This window comes from Paroedura picta, chromosome 8 (genome assembly GCF_049243985.1).
Source record: "Paroedura picta isolate Pp20150507F chromosome 8, Ppicta_v3.0, whole genome shotgun sequence".
Lineage (NCBI taxonomy): Eukaryota > Metazoa > Chordata > Lepidosauria > Squamata > Gekkonidae > Paroedura > Paroedura picta.
In genome coordinates this window covers 102,167,039-102,184,002 of record NC_135376.1, presented here as the reverse complement: position 1 = coordinate 102,184,002, position 16,964 = coordinate 102,167,039, and the positions used below count along the sequence as shown (strand labels likewise).

General features: G+C 54.2%; 2 protein-coding genes and 1 long non-coding RNA gene across 45 annotated transcripts in view; 2 read left to right on the top strand and 1 right to left on the bottom strand.

The window, feature by feature from the left end:
- Positions 1-11,224, bottom strand: part of PDLIM1 (PDZ and LIM domain 1) — a 29,880-nt gene extending 18,656 nt beyond the window's left edge. The window contains exons 1-2 of the mRNA XM_077351085.1: positions 11,062-11,224; positions 6,980-7,131 (exon numbers count right to left, since the gene is read on the bottom strand). Of these exons, the coding sequence (XP_077207200.1) occupies positions 6,980-7,131; positions 11,062-11,160 (251 nt within the window). The 5' untranslated portion in view covers positions 11,161-11,224. The remainder of the gene's footprint in view (positions 1-6,979; positions 7,132-11,061) is intronic.
- Positions 2,280-5,921, top strand: LOC143844070 (uncharacterized). Its single transcript, XR_013233800.1, has 3 exons — positions 2,280-2,941; positions 4,921-5,112; positions 5,454-5,921. It is a non-coding gene; the product is annotated as an uncharacterized LOC143844070 (long non-coding RNA).
- The window catches only part of SORBS1 (sorbin and SH3 domain containing 1), a 268,843-nt gene continuing 261,902 nt past the window's right edge, over positions 10,024-16,964 (top strand). For 16 of the 43 annotated variants that reach the window (XM_077351066.1, XM_077351079.1, XM_077351074.1 and 13 more), the window contains exon 1: positions 10,524-10,583. In XM_077351066.1, coding sequence (XP_077207181.1) covers positions 10,539-10,583 — 45 coding nt within the window. In that variant the 5' untranslated portion in view covers positions 10,524-10,538. Of the gene's footprint in view, positions 10,584-16,964 lie in introns of all 43 variants that reach the window. The other 27 variants (XM_077351032.1, XM_077351042.1, XM_077351045.1 and 24 more) reach the window with 8 other exon arrangements.

Sequence of the window (16,964 nt, the reverse complement as noted above, 5' to 3'; positions counted from 1 at the left end):
ATAGATTCCCCCCCATCCTCCACCCCTCCACTGCCCACCCTGGCCCCATAACAGGAAACGGGCAACTTTTGTCTTTCCCATGAGGTTTGCCAGCTCCGGGGCAGAACCTCGGGGGGGGGGGGCATGGTGTGCAGCTCAACTGGGGTGTCTTGCCCGAGAGGCCACACGGGGTGAAGAGCAGCATGGCGATGGGGCCCCTGAGGCTCCAGGCAGACAGAGGAGGGGTGTGGAGAAAAATGGGGTGATGGGAGGGGGGAGAACCAAGAGGAAGTTGGAGAGGGAATCCAACCCACCATGACAGGCATCCCCTGATACAGCGGCCGCTTCCAAGCAAGCCTTGGCCACCCCTTTCACCTGGCTCCTGTGGAGGGGCTACCTGTTCTCAAGCAAATATGGTGGGTCAGTGAACTGCTTTCCTCTGAACGAGGTAGCCTGCATGGCATCTCAGTGCTGTCAGCCTTAATTCTGAAGAAACAAAGGGCATTCAGAGAGCGGCTTAGTCAGGGATAAAAATGGAAAGGGCAAGGCCATGCTGGCGCTCCATTCCGGCCATGCTGACAGCTATCCCCTTCCAAACAAGGAAGCACATTGCCCCACGCCTGCGAGGAGCATCGGGTGTCCTTTGGCTTGCATCAGCCCCAAGGTGTCAATCATGACGAGAGATCAAAGAGTTGCTCACATGGGAGGAGCCTCTGAGGATCCTTGACATGCCCTGATGCCCAGGATGCAAATAAGAAGCGGGGCTGTGGCTCAGGGGCAGAGCATCCGCTTGGCAGGTGGAAGGTCCCAGGTTCAATCCCCAGCAACCCCACTTAAAAGAATCCAAGTAGAAGGTGATGGGGAAGACTTTTCCCTGCCTGAGACCTCAATGGACAGATAGACGTGTTTAATATGCATCTCCGGGAGCTGGGATGTATGTCCCTCTGCCACCACCATTTGCAACATCAAAATTGCCTCCCCCCATCTGCTATTTGTCTCCCTTCTTGCAATCCTGGAGTCCATAACAGAGGAATCACGTTGAAATCGCAAGATGTCCTAGTCCCACTGTACACCGCATTGGTCAGACCCCACCCGGAGTCCTGGGTGCTGTTTTGGAGGCCCCACTTCAAAAAGGATGTGGACAAAATTGAGACAAGAGTTGAGGAGAGTGGAAAGGATGATCTTGGGTCTGGGAACTAATCTAGATATCAGGGGAGGAAATTCACTGAGTAGTCCAACAGTGAAATCAGCTGCCTAAGAGTTCAATTTTGGGCACCGCAATTGAAGAAGGATGTAGACAAACCAGGGCATGTCCAGAGGAGGGCAAAACAAAGATGGTGAGGAGTTTGAAGACCAAGTCATATGAGAAAAGACTGAAAGGTCACCCCAGAGCCAATGGGTTGAAATTAATTCAGAAGAAATTCCATCTAAACATCCAGAAGAAGTTCCTGACAGTTAGAGTGGTTCTTCAGTGGAACAGGCTTCCTCGGGAGGTGGTGGGTTCCTCTTCTTTGGAAGTTTTTAAGCACAGGCTAGATAGCCATCAAACAGAAATGCTGACTCTGTGAACTTAGGCAGATGGTGAGTGGGTGGGCAGGGAGGGTTGCGTCAGTGTTTGTCCCTTCCTTGTATGCCCAGGGAAATGCTGATCACCACCGTGGGGTTGGGAGGTGAATTTCTGCCAGGCCAGACTGGCCAGGGATTCTGGAGTTTGGGGGGGGGGGGTCATATGGGTGTGGAATTTGGCAGGGAGTTGTGAGTTTCCTGCATTCTGCAGTGATCCTGGAGGTCCTTCCAGCTCTATGATTCTACAAGGCGATGAGCTCCCCTCAGTGGTAATCTTTAAGCAGTGGCTGGACAGATACTTATCCTGGATGCTTCAGACCAGCATTTGCTGGCAGGGGCTCATGGGAATTGTAGTCCATGGACATCTGGAGGGCCGCAGTTTGACTACCCCTGCTTTAGACGGCCCCTTCCAACTCTATGATTCTTTCACTTCCCTGCAATAGGGAGCCTACAGATGAGCACTATGTCTTCTCTCTTTAAATTCTTGTCCTTGCCGGCTCTAATGAGCTGATGGCTCAGGTGTGAGAGGTTTGCTATCAGGAGGTGAACCTTCAGGCTGTTTGCTGGTTATGTCTGGATCCAGACTGAGAGAGCCAGATTCCTTGACTCCTGAGAAGCCTTCCTGTAGTGCAGAAGGCTGACTCACGTCGGAAGGCCCTGTGGCACATCCCTACAAAGAGTGTTTTCCCCAAAGCACCTGAAAACGATACCTACAGGCCAGTAAGTCCGGATGGGTTGGCCGAGGGACTGGACCTTCGCCTTTGGGACTGGCTGTGGGGGAAGCACCTGTGCCCGCCTCGTCTGGTGTATTTCTCCCAGCCTGGCCAAGCTTGGATCTGGCTCCCAGGAGCACAGCAGCCAGCACCGGGAACTGAAGACGCCCTCTGCTTCTGAGGGAATCGGCTCCCTGACTGGTCCCCAGTTCTTCACGGCAGCGATGCGCCCATCCATGGGCCAAAGACCAGCTGGTCTGACTGCATGTCCATCTATAGACGGGGAGAGAGGGGCATGCGGGGCTGGCTGGAACAGCCCAGGTTTCCCCCAGGGCTAAAGGGAATCCCAGGCATTCCCAGACCTTATTAAGAAACCAGCCTCTATTTCGAGTTCTTGGTTCCGAAGGCACTTGGAATCCCACAGCATTCCTGGGTCACTTCCCTCCCAAATGTAGCGCGGCCGTGTGGTTTGCTTGTTTTCCTTTTAACTTTTCAGCACGAGCCGTTGCCGGGGGGTGTGCGTGTGTTTTCAACTTCCACTGCACTTCGTGCCACCGGCAGCGCAATTAAGTGAAAACACAGACGAGCCTGTTTCTTGGCAGCCGCTCAGCCACTGTCCCAACTGCTCCGAAATGCTTCAGGTGCCAAGAGAATTAGCCGTCTTCATTCCAGAGCCTTGCAAGGTCAATGAGGAGAGGCGTGTGTGTGTGTGTGTGTGTGTGTGTGTGTGCACAAGGGTTCTTGCTGCTTTTTCCATGATAGTAAAGAATTTGCAAAGGAGAAGCAGCCCCAGCTCCAGCTGCTGCCTCATGGCTGGCTACAGATTAGCCCAAGGGTCTGTTGCACAATGTTGTGCAATAGTAGCTGGTCTGCAGCACAACAAGGGCAGGGGAGAGAAATGCCTGCCCCATGAAGCCACTGACCTGGCCTCATCCGGGAAGCCACAATCCCTCCAGAGGGCAGGGGAGGAAAGAGAACCCGAGGCCAAAGCTGCCGCAAAGGGCAGGGAGACCCACTTCTTGGCTGTCTCACTTCTGGCAGCCGCAGGAAAGAGAATCCTGCCCACGGAACACTAACCTGTGGGGGAGAACCCTGCCGGACTCCCCCTTCCGCCCCCTCTGCTGCTATCCCGAGGCAGGGATTTCCTTTTCCCAGGGCCAGAGTTGGCAGCCCTGATACCTGCTCTCTTGCTGGTCCCTGCAGTTCTAACCTCGGCATTCTTAATACTTGTTTTAAATTTGTATTTGCATTTTTATCATATTTTTTTGTTTTAATCTTGTTAATTAACTTATGGGCTGTGTTCTTGCAGCATGTTGTTATGACTTAGGAGTTTGTGTTCCTGCAAATTGTTGCTCTTTTTTCACCTGCCTCCATGTGTACAGAAGGGTGGGATACAAATGCTTTAACTATATAAACAGGGCTTTATCAATTGTCATTATTGTCAAATGATTAAAATATATTAATGCTTTAAAATATTGGCGAGGACTATAACAGTGAATTGACTGAGCTTTGTTTGACTGGACAACTGACCAGTCTAAAGTTCCTGAACCAAAATATTTCACAGTGGAAGGGGCTGTCTAAGGAGGTGGGGAGCTCCCCCTCACTGGCCGTCTTCAAGCAGCAGCTGGATGCTTCTCCTGGATGCTTAAGGCTGACCCTGCACAGGGCAGGGGGTGGGACTAGATGGCCTGTGTGGCCCCTTCCCACTCTAGGAGTCTGTGAGTCTATGACAAGACAGCGTAGGAAGCAACAGATTGGCACACGCAGCTCAGGAGGCAGGTACTCTACTGTAAGTCTGCAACTTACTCCAGCTCTTCCCGCTTAATCATCCTCCTAAAATTGCCAGCAGTCTCACTCCATGCAGGGCCATTTTCCTGGCGTTTCCCAACTGTGCAGCCAAGTTCCATCGGGTTTCCCATTATAGGTAGGCCTGGGGAGATGCTGCCCACACGGAGTCCTTTCCCCAAACATCACGGCAAACCAGATTTGGGAAAGGCTGCAGGAAAGCCCCGGGAAACCCTGGAGAGACAGGGCTGGGCGGAGGGTGCCGGCTCTGGGTAGGGAAATGCCGGGAGGGGTTGGGGCGTGGCCTGGAAGGGCGGCGTTTGGACAGGCGGGACCTAGAAAGTGATGTCTAATTCCACAGAGAGTCCCCCTTCCAAAGCAGCCGTTGTCTCCAGCGGGATGGCCGCCCCGAGATCAGTTGGGACTCCAGTTGCTTTAGGATGCTTAGGGCTGATCCTGCGTAGAACAGGGGGTTGGACTAGATGGCCTGTATGGCCCCTTCCCACTCTATGATTCTATGATCTCCAGGCACGGAATTGGGCTAGAGTTGGTGCCAGCTTTGTAGCGCCTGGACTCCGCACAGAGAGTTGGGGCCACGCCCTCTGGGCTGAGCTGAGGCCTGCGGGCACCACGGAGTCCTCTTCTGGAGGGGCCCGGACAGCTTCTCCCCTCACCCTGCCCAAAGGGCCCCTCCCCTTCGGTTGCATTTCATGCTCTACTTCAGTTGCTGTTCTTGCTCCCCATGAAAGGCCAGTGGCAAGCCTGGGCACCCGCCGAGCCCAGAAGTCTCCTTGTACAACCCCCGACGTGATTTGAATCAGGGACGCTGGCCAAGATGTGTTGCAGCCGCAAACACGCCCTGCTCTCTGCTCCTCAGGTGCCCGGCCAAGAAAGGAGCGGGGAGTGCCGACACACCCTCGCAGAAGACGGAAACTGCGGCTTCCGTAAACGTTTGGGGGGGGGGCACACCCAGGAAAATGGTCAACAAATAAAGAATCCAGCTGTCCCACAGGGCCTGTGGCTGCAGGACCCTCGTCTGAGTTCGCCTGAAGCAAACTGCCATGGCAGGGTGAGTCCAGGGGCACTTTTAAGACGCCTGGCATCATACCCAGAATTAAACTCTGGGCCCAAACTGGGGTCCCTTATTTGCGTGGTTAATCCTGAAAACTGCCGAGGCTTCGGAGGGGGGGGGAGTGATATTTTAATTTATTAGGGCATAGGTCTGACTTGTATTCTCATTAGTGATGTAGGAAATTACTTTTTTTAGTCACTCTTTAGAAGAGCAGAGTACCATTTCAGTCTGTTATTAAGTATTTGATGATGCTGTTTTATCCACTGTCAGGGTTCTTTAATATTGCTAATTCTAAGGGTTTCAACACTGTTTTTACAACTTTATCTTGTTTTGCACAGGGAACTTCCTGAAGAGGCAGCACCTATTTTCCTAAATAAATCAAACTGGATATAAATGTTTTAAACCTCAGTCACCCTCAGTTATTTGAAGCACCAGAATACAATCACATAAACTGATGCAGACAGAAGTATTCTGTGGCTGGGGAAACGCACGGCTCCTTACTTGCTCACTTAGGTCTATTGTCTATGCCCAGAAGGGAGCTTCTGTTCTCCCAGGATCCAGTAACAATTGGCAATAATTCTGGAGCTCATGGTCATAACAGCAGCAGCATTATCCTGTACATTCAAAACCAGCAGCAGTTCCAAGAGACGCTGAGGGCATCGTGCGTCAACATCTCCACGCACTCTGAGCTGAATGCTCTTGGGTGATCTCCCCAGCTCCAAACCCCCAACTCTTGAGATCCGGTGTGAAAAGCAACCGTGTGACCCATCATGAGCAATCACTGACTCATTGCAGAGGATTACCGGGGGGGGGGGGGGGGGCGGCCCTGTGGCTCTGAAGCAGCAGCACAAAGTCTGAGTCCAGCAGGGGCACCTGGAAGACCCACAAAGTTTAATTCTGGGCAGGAACTTCTTTTTGGGCATGCTTTTTAAGACCAAACTTTGTGGTGTACACATGGAGACGTTTCAGATATTATTTTATGTTTTTTAAACATTTCTGAACTCCAACAATAAATGGTTTATATTTTTCTATAGATGGTTTTATCCCTAACCTTTGTGGCTCTCACCTGTTTTCCAGGTTGGGTTTTTGTTATGTCCCTTTATGTTCTGAATCGTCCATCCCAACAAAACTACATCGTTGCAATGACACCAATTTCGGGTACCGCAGTTTTCAGTGCCGAGTGTGGAAGGGCTCCCATTAGTGGCACTATTCAACAGGAACCAGCGTGGCTGAAACTGGGGTTCAGAATGTCACACGGGAAGGCCTCCTTGCTCTGCCATGCAAGCTTGCTGGGCCCGTGACATTCCCTCCCCCTGACCTCTCTCACACAACTCTTGGGAGGAGAGGATAGAGGCCAGGAGGAACGCAGCTGCTTTAGGCTCCCCCTGGCACCCTCAGGCCCCGCAGCCAAGAGGCTGGCTGGGGAAGCCATGCTCCAGTCAGACACCTGCTGCCAGGCGATGCACGTTGGCGCCTCAGGGCGAGGTCCCCAGTGCTCCCAGCACAATGCAAAGGGGCTCCAGTTTCTCTAGCCAAATGGATCCCTGGCAACAATCCAGCGCGGAGGAGGGAGCAAGCCCCCGGTTTCCACGGTGTTCCATGTCCATCTCTGTTGGTGGAGCACCTCTAGCCTATTTTGCATGTGGTCTGCTGAGCACAAGCATCTTCCAGGCAAATTCCCATCAGGACGGAGAATGCTCAAAATATTCAGGCTGAGTCACAACGCAGTAGGCGTGCCACCTCCCCCCACGCTCCCCCCACGCGAGAGACCGTAGCTGGGAGTGTCAGGCAAAGACCAGCTTCACCAGGAGAGGGCTCTTGGCCAGCAGGGAGAGCTGCAGCCCCACCCTGCCTCCTGCCTTACCTGCCCACGGTCAGGAGCATCTCGTCCACGCAGCCCTTGATTTTGTTCTGGGCTTCCAGGTGGGTCATGCCCTCTGTGTTCTCCCCATCAATGGACATGATGACGTCTCCAATGCACAAATTGGCCGCTGCGGCTTTGCTGCCCGGGGTCACCTGGAAGGGAGAGGAAAGAAGCGTGAAGATGCAGCTCCACTTGGGCAGGGCAGGGCTGGGACAGGGACCCCTCCTTATTCTCCTTGCCGCCGCACCAACACCCCCCTCCCACGTCCGCCGGTGCACTTGCGGAGACAACGGTGGTCCTGAAAACCGCTCCCCCCACATTTTCCGTTTCATGGCTGAGCTGCTGTCGCCTGGCTTCGTGGGGGAGGGGCCTCACCGTGGCCCCCTGCCCTGCCCCATTGGAGACATGGAGCTTATTGCTGCCCCCCCCCCACTTCCCAGAGTTGCTGCAGATGAAGTCTCAGAGACACTCCAGGCCGCAGTTTCTCCTCTGAGCTGCAGAATGTTTGGTTTCTGTTCTACGAGCTCAAAGGCAGGTCTGCCGGCACCCAGGGACGGCCAGGAGATCTGGAACCAAAGTGGCCTCCAGCCACAGAGATCAGCTCCCACACAGCTAATGGCTCAGGGGGGGGGGAGGGGGGCTGTGGCATTATGCCCCACTGCAGCCTCTTCCCTCCCCTTCACAGGCTCCCCCCCAAAAAAAATCTCCAAGAATTTCCCAAGCCTACTCGGGGGGGGGGGGGGAACAGGAGCCTTGCTCCCATTGGGATTTCTTATTATTTGCCCTTGTGGTTCGTTTGTAGCCCGTCTTTCTCAAGGACACTCAGGTGGATTCCCCCCCTCCCTCCAGCCACAGCTGACTTCTGGGGACCTCAGAGGTTTTCAAGGCCAGAGCCAAGATGAGAAGCTCGTCTAGCAGACAGCAGGGCCCTCCAATCAGCAATGCAGCAGCAGGGGGAGGGGGAGGGAGAGGAGGGCAGAAACTGGGCAGAAACAGATGATCGTCCCACCAGGATCTCGGGGGAGAACCGGGTTCGAATCCCCCAAATCAGGGATGATCTACAAAAGTCATCGATCCGTATGAATTCCAAAATCAGCAAGGCAGGCTCCAAGCAATTCAGATCAACCCTGAGGGCACTGTGGTCTAGTACGGAGCCTCCCGACATGCCACGTGGAGGAACATCCCCATGGAGATGCAGCCTCAGAGAGACAGACCAATTAGCCCCCCTGCATCTCATGGGCTTCCTCGGGGACTCCAAGTCACAGATTTGTTCCTCAAGGCACTCCCCCCCCCCCCGTGTGCCTTTCTGCAGCAGCCTCTGGCTGCTTTCTGTTCCACTCCAGCCCTGGCAAAATCCCATGTCAGCCCACGAGGCTGGTCCCTTGACCCCCCCCCCCAGTTGCCAAGGGCCCCTCTGCTTTTCCTTCTCCCACAGCATCTCCCCCTTGGCAGCTCCCTCATCCCAGCCCCAGGGCTGGTTTCATGAGCCCCCCCTCCCCCCCAGTGTTTCCCTTGGCAAACAGGAGCGCCTTCCAGTTCACCTCCAGGTGAAGAACTTTCCCCAGGCCTCTCTCCTTTCTCTTTCAAGGCCGGCCGGCTGCAGATCTGCATTTCTGCCACACTCTGCCGGAAAGGCCCCCACTGCCGACTTCCCTGCCGCCGCCTGGAAGGCCAGTTCCACACCCCCTGCTTGTTCTCACGGCATCGACTATCCCTCGAGAAATAGACATTTTGGCCAATTTTGTTCTGGGAACAGCAGACCTGCCGACCTCTGCCCCAGCCCAAGAGGGGCTGAGCAGGCCCAAGGGCAGAGCTGGTCAGCCAAGGCAGGCGATTCCAACCACAGGCCGGCCCACAGCTGCCCATGAGGAGCCGCGCTCCCTAGAGGGCCAGGCCTCTAGGGAGGGTGTGGACCTTCCTGGCCAAGCATTTCTTGGCACTCTTCTTTTCCCTTCCACTCATTCCTGGGGCACGGAAAGCAGAAATGCAATCCTAGAATACTTTGGCCTGTCAGTCCCGCTTCATGTGGGGTCACTCAGAGGACTTCTGCTTCCTAGAAAAACTCTGTGCCTCCTGAGCTGCACAGATCAACCAACTGGGCAAAGCTAGGTGGCCAAGGACATCTGCAGGGGACACCGCTCCCCCCCCCCGGAGGTCCCCTGTCCACGCCCTGACCCTTTTGTGCTGCCATTATGCTTTTGTGGCTCTTCTGCTGGCCAAGTCTGCCCAGAATCCCCACCGTCCTCTCCCAAGCATACTCTTCCATCTTCTCACAAGTGCACAAGTCCTTGGGGCCGCAGAACTGTGTGCCCCAGTCCCCTGCTCTGGAAACTGGGGCTCCATGGAGCAGCAGGGGCTCATTTCAACCCCAACCCAGCCAGGCCAAAGGGAGTGGGAAGCAATCCCCTCCCCAGCCACCTCGAGGAAGCCCGCCTGCCCTTTCCCCTCTGCACTGGGGAGGGCGGAGGAGAACCCTGGCTCTAGCCAATTCCAGCTGCCTCTCTGACACTCTGATCCATTTTGGGAAAGAGCCGCAGGGGGGGGGGGGGCTGGCAAAATTCTCCTGCCGCCCAGCTGTGGGAGTGGAAGAGAAGACCTGGCTTGTGCTTCTTCGGCCCTGGGACTGACCCTGCTGCAGCCCACCATTTATTCTTTCTAGTAATCGAGCACTTGCTGCATGCCAGAGCCAAAAATAAATTTGGGTGGTGTGTGGGTGTGGGGGAGAAACCCTCCAAACAGGCCAACAAAATACAGCAATTTAAAAAGGAGCTCAGGCATCCCTCCTTCACCTTCACAATCACAGCAGTTGAACAACAACAGGGGAGGGGGCCAGCCACACCTCTGCTCTGGCCGCCCCTCCCTCCCTCCCTCCAGCTCTTCTGGCCTCTCTGCACAGGACTGCAAATCCAAGAGTGATTCTGCAGCCCCCTCCGGAAACAGCCCGGAGGACAACACGGAACACCCGAATCTGTGACAACCGGGCACGGCCACTCTCTGGATCTGCCTCAACAACAGCATGAGTGGAAACTCCCCCCACCCCCCAAAAAAATCCCCAAAGGCGGCAACAGAAGTGGCCTAAGTCTGCTGTGCCTTTTGCTGCGGAAATTCTGAAGTCAGAAGGATTCCTGGGTGAACATTCTGGTTTAGTGATTCAAGTGCCAGTAGAATCCCGGGCATGTTGTGAAAGTGAAATTTAAAATGAAAAAGGCAAGATCTTAGCAAAGTTGTAAAAGTACTGCAAGTGGGCAAAACTACACATTGTAGTTTCAGCTTAGCACATGCAACTCTGAAGAGGAAACCAAAACATCCTCTGCTTCTCGTCTTTTCTACAACTGTTTGATGTCCAGGCAAGACTGGATTTGTTCAGAATCTCCTTCCACACCGGGCAACACAGCACTGCCCTGAGATAACACGCCTGGAAAAGTCTGAGGGTTTTTCCCTGCTCGCTTCTCCGAGTCTTCCTGAAATCAAGAGTTTTGTGGCACCTTCAGAATTAATCGGTGCATCCTGGCAGAAGCCCCCCGAATGCGGTCGCCGCAGAGTCGCCTGCTCTGCTGCTATGGGCAGGAAGGGGCACCGCGCTCCGGCCTGCGACGCGGCGCAGGTGAGTCAAGCCGACGGGACACACCTGGCGGGGCTGTTTGTGCAAGGCCGGCTATGCCAAAGAGAGGCGGGAAAGGAGCCCGGGGGGGGGGCCGCCGGAGGGGCAAAGTCGCGGGCGTTGGTCCCGGGCGGGGCGGGCTGCGGAGACGCGGGTTCCAAGGCGCGCTCAGGCACAAGGCTGGCCTGGGGGGCAAATCGGGGCCGGGAAATCAAGACTTGGCGATCCGAGGGGGAGCTGGGCTCGCTGGGCAAGCCTAGACTTCAGGCTTTGCTCTGCCTCGCCCGCCGAGCCGAGCAGGGCTCCCCCCTCCTCTGGCGACCCCCTGCGCCGCCCTCCGCGGGACCCCCTCCGCTCGCCGGACCCCGAAGGCCGGACTGAGCCTCCCCCCCTCCCTCCCTCCCTCCCTCCCTACCCCCCCCCCGGGCGGCCCGTGGCTGGGGGATCGCGGCGCTCTGCACGCGCGCAGGGGCTGCCTTACCCGCGAGATGGTGAGGGGCTGCTCGAAGTCCCTGCCGCCCACCAGGCGGAAGCCCCACGGCCCCGGGCCCTGCAGGGCCACGCGCTGCACCTCGCCCATCCTCCCGATCCCGCTCCGGATCCCGCTCCGGCCCCGCCGGCCTCGCCTCGCCCGGCCCGCCCGGCGCCCCGCCCCCCCGCACACGGCCCCGCCCCCGCCCCGCCCCCGCCGGCGGGGTGCCAGCCTCCAGGCGGGGTCTGGAGATTTCCCGGAAGGACGGCTCCTGCTCCGCTTCCCTGGAGCCGAGGGGTCCTTCGGAGGGCGGACTGGGAGGCCCCGGCCCCAAAACCTCCGGGAGGTTCCCCACCCTGGAGTTGGCAACCCGGCTCAGAGGCGTGGGCGGCTTCCGGAGGCTCCGCCGGGCGGGCGAGGGAGGGAGGGAGGGAGGGAGGGAGGGAGGGGGGCGTTTGGGAACTGCCCGGCTGCGGCTTTGGCCGTCGGTTCCTCTCGTTTTTGCTTTTCTTTTAACCGTAGTAGCGGGATTGCAAGGGTTTTTTTCCTTCTTTTTGAAAGAAAGACAACTTTGTTTGCTTGTGTGTTTGTTTATCTGCCACCCTCCCCGAAGGCTCAGGGCGGTTTACATGAAACAAGGAAAAGAGACAGGTAAGAAGAACTCACCTGGCCGCCGGAAAGGAGTCTGTCCATCACTCCCCCCCCCCCCAGACCCCCAAGATTTGCAGCGGAACCCTAAGCACACATTCCTGGGATGCCACCAATGGGCCTCCAAACAATTTTTTGGGGTTGGGGGGGATTACAAGGACTATTTCTTTATAGAGTCATTCATTTGCTTTATTTTGGTCCCCTCTCCCTCCCCCCAAGTGGCTTGCATCCTCTTTTCCACTGTTTTCTCCTCACAACAACCCTGTGAAGATAGAACAGGGTTTGAGTCCAGTGGCACCTTTAAGACCAACAAAGTTTGATTTTGGGTTGAAGCCTTCCTGTGCTTTTCAGGGCACTCAAACACTGCTTCCTGAGAAGACAGGGTCAGGGGGGCAGCCGTGCTGGTCTGAAGCAGCAGAACTCAAACATTGTTCAACAACCCTGCGAGGTAGTCTAAGCTGCAAGTGTCTGACTGGCCCAAGGCTACCCAGCAGTGGGGATTTGAGCCTGGATTAGTCTGACACCACAACCACTACACCAGGCTAGCAACTCACATTATTCTATAGGTCAGGGGTAGTCAAACTGCGGCCCTCCAGATGTCCATGGACTACAATTCCCATGAGCCCCTGCCAGCATTTGCTGGCAGGCGGCTCCTGGGAATTGTAGTCCATGGACATCTGGAGGGCCGCAGTTGACTACCCCTGTTATAGGTTGTTGAAGCTTCATGCCCATCATGTCAGTGTGGCCTTCGAGCAACTTTGGGGGAAGTGAGTCATGGATTCCATTTCCACTGGCTCTCCGGAAGCCCCCCCTGCACACCACGCTCTGGCGTCTTCCAGGCCTCTCTCTCTCCCACACAGACCCCAGCGCTCTCTGCACCCTGCCCTGCAGAAGGAGGACTCATGAAGCATCTCCTGCCAGGAGTCCAGCCCAGATGGCACCTCCCGGGAAGCCTGACTAGAGCTTTGCAGCCTCCGGCCTGGAGTTCTCCTTCAGGGCTTCCTTCTCCTCTGAACTGCCCTGCCCGCTCTCGTGATGCTCTCCCCGTTTCTTTCAGACTGTGCTCCTTGGAGACCTGTCTTCAGATCCTCATTTCTCTTGGCTGGGCCCATCACGTATTCCCAACCTGACCTACCTCATAGGGCTATTGTGAGAAAACAGAGGAGGGGAGGCCTGTGTTCTAATCTGAGCTGCTGTGAATTGAGGCAGATAGTGAGAGGTGTTGGCAGGGAGCCAAGCACCAGGCTACTTAAAAGAGCTTTTATTCAGAAGTAAAACAACTATGTATAGAAAGAGAGAGACCGAACTCTTTGAGCTAGCTGTCATTCTTCATCCTTCTGTTGTTCAGCTGTTCTGGAGTCAAGCAGGAAGAAAGTACACTCAGAAAGAAGGAAGTCTCCTGTTGAGTCAATCAGGACGCTGGAAAATCATCCAGAAGTTCCTGTCCTATCTATGCAAAATATACGTCTCCTCCACTGCCCCCTGCAGGACACCCTTGATATTCTGCTCAATTATGCACTCTACAGATCTTGCCTATTCCAACCAGAGGGAGGGCAAGAAGGGATGAGCTGGCACTCAACTCTCATGGGCCTTTCAGATATGACCAGGGAAATGCAGATCACCACTTGGGGGTCAGGAAAGCTCTTCCTCCAGGCCAGGCTGGCCCAGGAATCCTGAAGGGTTTTTGCCTTCTCTGGGCATAGAGCAGGGAGGGAGGGGAGGTAGCTGTGAATTTCCTGCATTCAGGGGGTTGTGCTAAATGACCCCTGGGGTACCCTCCAGGTTTATGTTTCTGGGGTGCCATGTTCCTAAGCCTTTCTGAGTCCCTACTGGGGAGAGAAATGTGTCATAAATGAACGGATGCCTTTGCCTGGGCCTGAAACTCACAGGAAGCCTCTGATTTAGATACTTGCTAACTTTGGGGCATTTGCTAAGTTTTCCACCTTCTATAATCTGCATCATATGCCATCATTTTAATTTTTATTACGGTAAGGAGCCTCAGAAACTAGGCGGTCTCTGGACCTCTGAGAGAGCCTGCCTGTGCGTTCAAAATATGTTCCAGCAAAAGCAGAGACATTTCTAACTTCAGACCAAGAAATTTTACGTCTTGCTGAGAAGCCTTCGAGGTGTGCCTGCACTCAGAAGCTCCTGCCCAGAATGAAACCCGGTTGGTCTTCAGGTTGCCCCTGGGCCCACGGCTACACACCGGAAGTTACAACGTCTGACCAGTGCATGCTGGAGGAAGACCGACCCAGAGTGACGGAAGAGGAGGGGGGTGAACTCCTCCTTAAAACCCTAAATGCTGCAGTGTTTATTTGGGAGGCAGTTTCACTCCCCTGGGGTCTCTCCTTCCGCTAGGCCTGCCTGCAGTGCGGAAGCAAACCACCCATAATCCCTTGGCTGATGTCCTATACTTGACTGGATGGTCAAGTATGATGGCTGATGTCCTTGCATGTTGTGGGAGCAGCACAAGGGGCAGCAGGACATTCTTAAAACATGTTATCACAGAAGGAAAAAATCTTGGGAATGCATCTGAAAGAAGTACACCTTTGCCTATATTTGTAAGAATACAAAACTCGCAGCATATATGGGGAGGCACTGATCCCCCTGTGGACTGCCAGAGGTGTAGGGGGTGAAATTGGAGAGATCAGAGGAAAGGTCATCCCAGTCTGGGGACTAGAATAGCTCCGCTTTCTTCCTTCTCCACTGGAGACGGCAGCTAAGGGGTGAAAGCAGCAGCAGCAGGGTGGGGGGACTTCCCTTTGGCCCAGCTTGACTTTCTCAGGGGGTTGTAATTCCTCTGCCTTACCTGCCCTGAGTCATCGACTTACACTCAGGACAGAATCCAAACCATGACACATGAGATTATCCGAAGACTGACATGGAGGACAAAGGCTCACCCCACCCCCTGGCCAGGTCCCAGCCGTGGCTCCTGGGCCTGCAGTTCTTCTCCTTCTTCCAGCGAGTCCTGCTTTGATGTTGGCCTCCAAGGAGGAGGCTGGAGGGGCTGCCCCTCTGTTTCTGGGCCCAGTGCAAAGTGCTCCCCCGCCCCCTGCCTGCAGAGGAGAGGTTTTTTCAGTGGTAGCACGCCCCTTCAGAATGCCCCCAGCCAAAGGGGCAGTCGGCCAGGCTGAGGCCTCCCCCCCCCGGCCACCCCCCACATGATATTGGGGCCTCGTCCCGGCCCCGGCAGGCCTGTCCCTTGGGCCGGGCCAAGGCCTCCCCACCCGCCCGGCTCCCACTGGATGCCGGGGGCTCGGGGCCTACCCTGCCTCTCAGCGGCCAGCGCAGGAATGGCGGCCGTGGGGCGAAGGCAGCCCATGTTGGGGAGTGGCCAATCATTGCCCCTCCCATCCTGGACAGCACCCACCCCCACAGCCCTTACTGTTTTATTTATACCACTCCTGCGGAGCAGTTACAGATTCTAGGATTCTATGACTCTTTGGTCAGAGGACAACTTCTGGGAATGAAGTTTCTGAGTCCTGCTGGATCCTGATGCAGATCAGGCCTGTGGAAAAGGTGTGTGAGTCTCCCCCTACACCAGTGGTTCTCAACCTGAGGGTCTGGACCCCCTTGGGGGTTGAATGACCCTTTCACAGGGGTCAGGTGGGGCAAGCAGCTTGGCTGGTGGAGCACCATCCACACAATCTCCTTGCAGGGTAGATTGAGATACAGCACTCGTCTTTCTGGAGCAGCAGAAAAGAGTGAGATCAGCAGGGTGGGACAAGAGGCAGAACTGAACTGTGAAACCCTGGAAAAAAAACAATCATGAACAATGGATCTTCATGCCATTGGTCAGTTTTGGATTAATTTCTGTGAAAGTACACTTGCATAATTTTATGGTTGGGGGTCCCCACAACATGAGGAACTGTATTAAAGGGTCGCGGCATTAGGAAGGTGGAGAACCACTGGCCTACACCATTTTTCCCCAAACTGAAATGGTCCCACAGGTGTTCTTTGCCTTGTAGGGGGTGCATGGCCACTGTGCGGCTTTACATAGCTTGTTTGAAGATTGATGATTTGATGGCTGTTTATTTGATTTTCATGCATTGTGCTTCATCTCTGAGCTGCAGGGCCTGCATTTTTCAAAGGAAGATACAAGGTTCTGCCAGAACAGCTGAAGGGAGGACTGAGCATCTAGCCCAGGGGTAGTCAAACTGCGGCTTTCCAGATGTCCATGGACTACAATTCCCATGAGCCCCTGCCAGAATTTGCTGGCAGGGGCTCATGGGAATTGTACTCCATGGACATCTGGAAGGCTGCAGTTTGACTACCCCTGAGCCTGTGCAAAGTCTCTTTGTTTATTGATCTCTATTGTGGACAAGTAGGGAACTGGGACTAGCTTGTGTTTTATCTTACCTGTAGCAGGAAGTCTGGGATTCTGTCTAGACCCCTTTGCAGGATGATGTCCTTGAATCTTTATTCAAGTAAGGACTGGGCTTGAGTGTGACAGAGGCTGATGAGACGTTGTTCTGCTAACCCAGGTTGTGCTAGCTTGAGCCTCATGATTTTTAGCCATAGCAATTTAAAATTGTCACTGAAAATAAGGTGCACCTGAGCATTTGATACGCAATTAGGAAACTGGAGAATGGTCTGAAAAAAATTTGATCCAACCCTCTCTAGTAGGGAGGTACTTGTGCTTGAGGCTCCCTAAAAGGTGCCATATAAAAGTTGGGAGAGGGAGTTTGCTTTGAACAGTTCAAAGGCTGCTGGAGCAAAGTATCTGCCCTTGATGTTGAAAAAATTAATAATGTTATTTGCTGAACTTTGGCCTTTGCAGCATACAGGAAGTGGGCATTCCTAGCTTCTGTGGATTGTATAATTGCTCTCGCGTATTTGAGCTGACTGACCTGTTCAATTTTATAATTGTTAAATTTCTAGTCCCTTTAATTTTGGTCGATTTCCAAACACCATTAATTTTGTCTTTTGATAATTCACTTCAAGTTGTTCTTCTATGCAGTAACTTGCACAATTTAATTTAGCCAAAAACAAGTGAACAGGTGTTATTATACTGCTCTATTTACAGTGTCATCAGACACAATTTAATTTAGCCAATTTAATTTAGACATTCCTTTCTTCAAAGGAAAAGGTTCAGAAAGCAGACATATAACTCTCTACTGCTAAATTCTGTGCTGCTGCTATTAAATTGCATAACTTATATGTAGGACAGAAAGCATCTCCCTCAATCTAAACTGAATTATGTAGTGAGTCAGTGTTCTGGAAACGCTGTTTTAATTGTTGTGTTTCAACAACAATCAGATTCT